This window comes from Salvia splendens, chromosome 2, assembly GCF_004379255.2.
Source record: "Salvia splendens isolate huo1 chromosome 2, SspV2, whole genome shotgun sequence".
In the NCBI taxonomy this organism is placed as follows: domain Eukaryota; kingdom Viridiplantae; phylum Streptophyta; class Magnoliopsida; order Lamiales; family Lamiaceae; genus Salvia; species Salvia splendens.
The window spans coordinates 10,320,621-10,329,624 of NC_056033.1; the positions used below are offsets into that span (position 1 = coordinate 10,320,621).

General features: G+C 37.5%; 1 protein-coding gene across 2 annotated transcripts; it reads right to left on the reverse strand.

Annotated features, from left to right (window-relative positions):
• Positions 1–2,187: 2,187 nt before the first annotated feature.
• LOC121771446 lies at positions 2,188–4,205 on the reverse strand. Of its 2 annotated transcripts, none has more exons than XM_042168236.1 (4): positions 3,716–4,205; positions 3,599–3,634; positions 2,484–3,528; positions 2,188–2,411 (listed from the first exon to the last, which is right to left on the reverse strand). In XM_042168236.1, the coding sequence occupies exons 3-4, from the start codon at positions 3,209–3,211 to the stop codon at positions 2,339–2,341; spliced, it is 801 nt and encodes a 266-aa protein (XP_042024170.1). In that variant the 5' UTR covers positions 3,212–3,528; positions 3,599–3,634; positions 3,716–4,205; the 3' UTR covers positions 2,188–2,338. Both variants share the same exon structure in this region, with proteins under 2 accessions (XP_042024170.1, XP_042024177.1).
• Between the last annotated feature and the right edge of the window lie 4,799 nt (positions 4,206–9,004).

Below are 9,004 nucleotides of genomic sequence, written 5' to 3' on the forward strand. Positions count from 1 at the left end.
AAAAGTTTGGGGGGATTTACCTCCAGGAAGAGCGGTCGGCGGGGAGCGGCAAAAGCGAGCTCGACATCATCAGCGCCGCGTTGGCGACCTACCAATCCCAAGAATACGTTCCGTTCAAATACCTCAACGTTTGGCAGGAGGTGGGCCATCATGCGAAGTTTAAGGGAGGTGTATCACCTCCTCCAGCTCCTCCGACAAACGGTCGAGGTCGGTATCCCTCTCCGACGCTGACAAGGATGAGGTGGCTAGCTAGCTTGCCGGAGCTAACTTGGGTAGCCCCGACGCCGGCCCGAGCAGTTCCCAACGCCGGCAGCAAGGAAGGAAGAAGGCAGCGGCCAACCGCCGTCGCACCGTGACTCCATCCGCCCCCGCTCCCTTTGTGCCACCTCAGCCCCCGACCAACTCGTTGTGGACCCTCTTGGCTCAACTCAATATGGCCAATAGGTCTCGGATGACTCCCGATCAACTTGATTCACATATTGCAATGATACGGGGTCTCCGAAGAACATTGGGGATAGATGACTAGTCTTCCACGGTGTATTTTTTAGCCTTTAATTATGTAATTTTTAATTTGTAGGATTTTAATTATGTATTTTTTTAGGATTTTAATTATGTATTTTTTTAAGGATTTTAATTATGTATTTTTTTAGGATTTAATTATGTAATTTTTATATTTTAATGTATTTTTATATTGTAGAAATGTTTTTTAGTAATTGAAGTATTTAAATTAAATAATGGGATGGTGAGACCCTTGAGCTTGCCCTTGCGGAATAGCAGTTTGTGCTCTTGCCTAAGAGTAGTGAGTAAAAAATGAATAAAAGTAGGTCCGGGCCCACATCCGTGCTCTTTGGCAACAACACGGATGTGGATGCTCTAAGAACGAAATAAATATTAGTTTTTGAAATACATAATTTTGTTTCCATATTTGGTATGCCTCTGAAGAGAGAACATTTTTCAAAGAGCCATCTTCCTTAAGATAAAAGTAGTAGAATATAGAAGTAGTTTCCAGAGCTATAAAAATTAATGTTGATATCAATATACTCCCTCCGTCCCGCACTACTTGCACTTATTTCCTTTTTGAGCGTCCCAAGTTATTTGCACTCTTTCCATTTTTAGTAACAATTTATACCTACAGCCGTAATTGTTGACTTTGTCTATCACTCATTCCTTAATCTTCGTGCCCAAAAGGAAAGGTGCGAGTAGTGCGGGACGGAGGGAGTATATTTTTGATGTTACAAAATTCTATGCAATTTTCTTTTTGGTGTTACGGGTGAAAAAATATACCGAAATATCACACTTCTAGAATCAAATTATATCAAACACCCTTGGTTATTTATTTTTCAAAAACCTCATTCGTAGTGAATTCGTTCACTCAATTTGTTTCCATCACCTCCAAAATTGTATCCTAGACCAGGACCACTTTGTCAAGCACATTAACTAGTGTAAGGAGTATCTTCGTGTTGAAATGCAATGCAATGAGAATGAACAATTTACCAGACACCACTGTCCATTAACACTAAACACTACAAATAACGTGGATCCTTGATATGATTGAAGATCCTATCGAAGAGCTCGAGCACTCGTGTATGCGAAAGAAATGAGTGCTTGATGGATGCATTGCGTGGAGTTTGGAGATGGATGCATTGTTTCGGCAGCTCAAGAGAAGAGATTTTAGAGACCATTTTTGTAAGAGCATTTGATGATTGGGAGAAAATATGATTCAAATTCGGACAATCAGCATAAATAAACGAGGTTGATGAACTAAACAAAAATCTTCAAATCATAAGTACAAATTAATTTTTAATTAGTTAAAATTATTTTTTGAAATTACGAGTAAATGAAACGCCGTTTGTGCCACATGGTTAAAAGCCACACACTCTACCAACCGAGCTAAGATGGCTTGTTAGTTTCAATATTTTTAATTCGTTGTGTAATGAAAAAATTAATTTCACTTCTTAGAAATAATTTAAATGTAATGAAAATATTAATCTCATTAGTACAAATTTCTTTGCAATAAGTTAAATGCAATTAATTTACATGTCACATTTACAGGATGTTTCAGAAAATAGAATCAGATGCATAAATAAGCGTACACTAACACGTCAATTTTGGATTGTAAAAAACACTAGGAGATCATGTATTTCATATCATGTTTTAAGATAATCCCATTTGTATAACTCACCAAAAAAAAGGAACAAGATTTTCAATTTCACCAAACTTAATTCAAGAACATGCTCCAAATTCTTTGCCTTCAACCTAAATCACTAAGATTATGAAACTATCAAACTATAAAAGGGAAAATGGAATGCGATGAATGAGCAAAAGGCATAAAGCTCATTCAACATAATCTTCCATCTACCTTCTCTTTCTCTTTCCCTTTCCCTTTCCCTTTCTTGTCCTTGTCGGCAAATCTGCATACAAAAATGAGCATGTCACATTTGTGGACATAAGTAATCAAAACCAATTCAAATCAGCAGACTTACATATAAATCTCATAAAAGGGACCGACTCTCAGGACACCCATCATTTGAAATGTAGCAAAGTAATCCCCGCCCCAACCTTGGACAACTTCGACCTTGGCGTATCCAAGATCACAGTATTTATTGAGCGTGGGCATGAATATGCAGATGACCCAACTAGTACTTTTAATATCTTTGTTGCCGGGATAGAAAGCTCCCTTCACTGGCACACGCTTACCCCTAAGCTTCCCCTTCACGAACACTTCCCCTGCCTCCTTTCTGGGGGACAGATCATAGACGAACCAGGTAGATGCATAGTCGATAATGAATAGAATGTCGCCCCCCACATAAACCAGGTTCCTCGTTCCAGAATCATATAATGGTGGAGGGAGGTTGTCCGCAAAAATTTCCCATTGTTGTTCAGCAATGTTGTAAGAGAGGAGAGATGGTTGACATGGTTTGTGATATTTCCTTTTGGTGTAAAGCAAGTGGTGATAGTATAGCATAACAACTTGGTCGGTCCACTGAAAGCAAGAGACTGGATCGGGACAATCGAACTTGCCCCTATCCGAGTTGTAGATCTCACCCCAACCTTCATTTGCACAAATGCTCCCGTGGGTGAATATCCTGTCATCCTCCACTATGATGGCAAGAGGATATTCCATGTAAGGAAAGTTCGTACCCTCAAACTCGCCGGTTGTAGATCTCAGCCCAACCTTCTCGTTCATTAGTGCCTCCGCTCCTGCCATCATGCAACGGGACAAGAATGGGGACGGATCGCTTTACTTTCATAGTAGTAGGGCAAAGAGTCCAAGACTCACTAAAAGAACCATCAGGTGGTGGCAGTGCAGACCACAATCCATTTGTTGGTTCCAGATTTTTCGTCCATGAACAAGGAATCACCCACACAGAAAAATCCAACATCAGTCGGAAAGGCTTCCGGATTTCTTTTAAATCCGGATAATACAAGATCTCGATCATTACAATCCTTCAGACCCAACTCGTCGAAACTATGATAGTACACATTACCATCGGCGGTACTCCAAAGCATCCTGAAGCGTAAACCGCCCTGCGGAATGAAAATATTACTCATAACAATTATGTATCTAGTAAATTCCATTTCATCATAAATCAATTACCGTTTCTTCTTGATTCTCTATCTTCATGAGAAGCTCCTAGAATCAAAACATGACAACATAAGTTAAATTGAGTAATAACATAACAAGAGTGTGTGTGGCTTAGGTAATTGAGTTTACAGCTTTTCGAGCTTCAACTTTAATCCGCAAGAGATCGAGCTGCTGCTCCAGCTCAAGCAGCTCTTCATAGCCTATGTTGCTCAAGTCATCACCGCTGTACTTGTCAGCTAATACACTCATTTTGATCCTGAAATTTAATTCTTTTGTCATACAACAAGATTAACTAATACTATGCCCCTGTTCGGTTGTCCCGACAGAGTCTCGATTCGTATCTTTTCATGGATAATCTGTTGTTCGGTTGGCATTATTGTCATGCTCCGCCGGCCCGCGTCTTCTTTGTCTCGGTGCAGCATTATTTACCTTAATCTCGCGACTGTCCATCTCTCCCCCACCCCTGCGACTAAACTTATATGGCTTCTCCTACCTTTGCTAACTGTCGTCATGGATGTGGATGGGGTCGACAATTTGTTCTTGGGGTTGGGAAATTTTGGTTTTTGCATTTGGGGTTGGAGAATTTTTGGGATCTGGTTTTTTTATATGAACTTTTAAAAAAAATTCAAGTGATTATCGACACATGTCAACCATGCACTATACAATAGTTATGCAATCCCCACACGTACATAATTAAGATTAATCAATTTTAATTTTGTAAAATTTTTAAAATTTTTCGACATATAAATATAATTAACCTTATCAATCCAATATTTTATATTGGAAAAAAAATATCTTGGACATGATCTTGTAAACCAAACGAAAACATAAAATCTAATATAAAATGAGTTAATATAATTAATCTTGTTTACCAATTATCAAACTAAAGTTATCTAAGATTAATCTAGTAAACTAAACCACAATCCTTAATCCAATATTAGTTCAATCTTAGATAAGGCCAATCCTAACCTATCTCATACTATATCTATGATTATTTAGTATCGCCAACCAAACATGTACTATGTCTTCTATTTTAATTAGCCCTAATTAAGAATCGCATGAATGTCGATTCTAATTCGAATTAAAGTTATAAGACCGTCACGGCAATACGGCAATTCAGAATCGAAATTGAAAGCAATTAAACAAACATTCAAAACAAAAACAATCTGTATTGAACGAAAAGAGCAAAAACTCACCTGCGTTTCCGAAATCGGATGAATATATTTGAACTTCAATTAAAAATCGGCTCAATTCAGAATATGATCAAATCGACGTGAATTCTTTTCTGCAAACCGATATTTATAAGGTCATTAGGTTTCTTTTGTTGCCAAATTTATTTCATTTAAACTAGTAATTAAAATTCTGAAAATAAGGAAACTTTAAATTTAGATAAAGATTAGATTTTCCTTAAAACATTATCTTCCATAATTCAATTAATGAATGAATAATTTAATTTGGTCATATATTCTGCAAATCTCATAAAAAACGTATAAACCTTATGCTAACGGTTCAACTTCAAATAATTTGGAAAAAATTGATTTTAGGGGCCATCTAGAAAAGTTTTAATAATAAGAAAAAATTGACTAATTGAGCATGGTGATATTTAAAAATAGAGGAATGATATGCTACATACTTTATGTGAGCTCCTTATATGAGCACCACTCTCGTTTGACACACATTTAATATTTTTTGTTTTGATTTATATATTTAGTTTGATTCTAATATATTAAAAAAAATTATTAAACTCTTTAATTTCAAAAAATTCATAAAAATCAAAGCTCGATTTGCTCATTTTTTCTATAATTTTCACTTTCTTCTTCTCCAATTATAATTCTCCATTAACAAAAAACAAATTCTCTCTTATCCAATTTTCTTAATTCCCATTTTTCTATAACAATAAAAAAATATTTACATTAGTTTTATCACATACAGGTTTGATTTGATCAACAATAGTGTTTCTTCCCTGCTTAACATTCCCTATTCTCTAAGTATATTACCAATACTTGTATGTGATCCATTCTAGTAGTAGCTTTGAGAGTAGATTTCAATAAATATTTTTTTGCTCAGGTATTTAATTTCTTGATTCTTAATTTTTAGAATGTTACAATCTAAACTTGACCAAAAAAGTAATTATATATTTTTAACTGGTCTATTTAATATTTTAAGTTATATGATTCATATTTTATCATGTTCTTTATAAAATAATAGTATCACACCCGTGCGACGCACGACTCATTTTATTTTCTTCATACTAATTTTGTACTGTGAAATAATTTTACGAAATAATAAATAATATCGTTATATGAAATCTAAAATCGTAAATTTAAATAAACGAAGCATGACTAAGGTGTAATAACTTATAATTCAAATTTACACATTTAAAAAATAGAGGTATGCAGAATACATTTTAGTTAGGTAAAAACAACTTCAAAAGCCGCCATGAGCTATATCATTTACAAATTCCCAATCCTTGTTTATCCCACATAGAGACCAACTCACCATTTACCCCAAATCTAAAACCAATTTATAATAATATCATACTTATAAAACAATTTTACTTCAACCGTTAGATCAATCTTAGACTCAAAAAATATTCTCTATTCACTTATTTTTCTATGCTTTTTTCTATTATAAATTATAATATCATAAGAATGTATCAATAATTTATATAAATTAAATATTATTATAAATTTGATTATTATTATTATTATTATATTTACAAATTAAATATACTCTCTATCATATATCTACTCATTAAGGGTTTATTTTAATTTTGTTATATTTGAAATGTCAATCCAATTGTCATTTTATTGAATTTTATCATACCCTATCATATGATTTTATGTAAATAAAATTCATTAGTCCATTAGGGATTGGCTAATTAATAACACTAATAATTACGTGAAGCAAACATTCATGGATTACAAATAATTAGTATTTAAAATTCATTAAAATTATTGGACCAAGTCCATATAATTCATTAAATTAATGAAACAGAGGTAGTATACTGAAGTTGAGCATAGGACACCAGCTATAAAAACATTAAAAATCTCACCTGAAATTGTTCCAGATCATCATTATCAACGAAAATATGAAACACGATTGCTGAACAAAAAGCAGAAAATATGAAACACAATTGCCTTCACAACAGCACCATTTTCTGACATATTTCCTGCAAGTATGAGCGGAAACACTGAACTTTTACTTCAAATGCAGTAGCAAACATGACAAAATACCATAACGCATGTATTGGCTGACTTGTTCGCCAAAAATATTTAGTTGTCTGATTAAAACCACAACAAAATATTCTAAAGCATCCTTATTTTTTTTGAAAAATTCAAGCAAATGATGAATCTATATAACATACTCACAACACTACAATTCCAACAACTTTGGGCCAAGAATCATCAAACAAAAATGATTACAGAAGCAGAAGCGGAGCAACAGATTCAAATTGATGAATAACAATTGCGATGGACAGAACAAAATTAATGGCGTGAAAGCCATTAAATCATTGTATTTGTAAGTGAGAAAGCTATGAAAATTTATAGCGGGGAAGAAGTTGCAAACAAAATGATACGAGCATTATTAGTTAGATAAATTAGGATTTGCATATCTTTTCCATATGTTTATTTTCTTGTTCATTAGTATTATAAATAGGAGTTATTGTAATCAGTCAATCAAGAATATCAACATTATCGTTCATTCTCTTCTCCAAAATAGAAAACCGTCGTGCTCGACCGGCGAGTCGGGCACTCGCCCACGACAAACATTTATCAATCGCCGATCTACAGACGCCGATCAGCCCGATAGGAGGTTTATCCTATCAATCGACGCATTGGCAAACTTCGTGTGCCTCCGCTGCCAGAGCCACCGCCTCATCAGACTCCAGACCCGATGTACTCGCAGTGAACCAGCCGCTATCCGCCCCACAGTCAGTCGCGGCCTAGAACACCTCCGGGCCGTCATCGTATTTTAGCCCGGATTAGGGTTGGAACGGTACGGTATACCTCGCCGAAATGACCATACCGCATACCGTACCGTACCGTGCGGTATGACAAAAAACCATACCTTTACCGTATCGCTTTTGTCGGTATACCGGTATACCGAAAAGTCGGTATACCAAAATTTAGATATCGTTACCGTACCGCTTTTGTCGGTATACCGTACCTTGATTTCGGTATATCGCATATTGCGGTATACCGCGGTATACCGTGATTTCCGGTATATACCGCAATTGCGGTATATACCGTATTTGCGGTATATCGTGTTATTTGCGGTATATACCTTAAATTTACAGTATATACCGCAAATTTGCGGTATATACCGCAATTGCGGTATGATGCGGTATACCGCGGTATATACAAAATGCATACCTTTACCGTACCTAAAACTGTCGGTACGGTATGATACCGTACCGAAAAGTACGGTATACCGAAAATTCGGTATTTTCGGTACGGTAAGTGCGGTATTTCGGTATTTCGGTATATTTTGCCAGCCCTAGCCCGGATACGTACGACCCGCAGCCGTATTCTTGTTCAGACTGTGAACAACGTGGAGTGCTCAGCGACTACTACGAGCCGCCGCACGAGGGCTCTAATTCTAGTCGGTATTCCGCCCGACGGAATGCCTACTGGCCACCTGGAGAGCTCATCGACTACTACGAGCCGCCGCAAGCGCGCTCTAATTCCAGCCGGTATTCCGCTCGTCAGAATGCCTACCGGTCTCCGCGCAACGCCTTCACCTCTGGGGATCAGTTCGCGAAGCAGGAACGGCACGGCCGCATTGCGCTCGCCAGATCCGAACTCGGGTTGGTCTTCGCCAGAATCGCACAGTAGCCGTTTCTGCATGTGAAAAACCAGACTTGCTGGGATCCGCCCTCCCAAACGTCTGGTCGCTGTGTTGGAAAGATTCGCGCTCCCCCGTTGCCAGAACAGCCGCCACAGCTGACTCCAACAGCCCTATTGTGCCAGCAGCCCCAAAACCGGAACCAGCGCCCCACGTTCCCAAGCTCCCGTACCCCCACACGCCCGCAGCTCATGCTCGACCAGAAGCCACCGCGATGGTCAGATTGTCAGCTACAGCAGCCAAGTACAACATCGACTATTGAGCTTCCGCCCTACGCCGCACCGAGCTCTTGCCAGCCCTTGATATCGTTGTCCGTGAAAGCTCCATTATGCACCTCTCCTCGTCAACTGCAAGCGGGTGACTCAAGCTTAAGGAAAAAGGAGTGGGAAATTGATTCGCACGATGGTGAAGAGAAGAGGGAAGAGAAGTTGATAGTACTTAGTAATGTGTGGAATCAAAAAGAGATAAGGAAAGAGAATGACTCTATTACCAAAATAGAAGATGAGGTCAACAACACTTTTCTGAGGCTGATCGAGAAAGAGATGAAACCTGAAGCTCTTGATTCTAGTT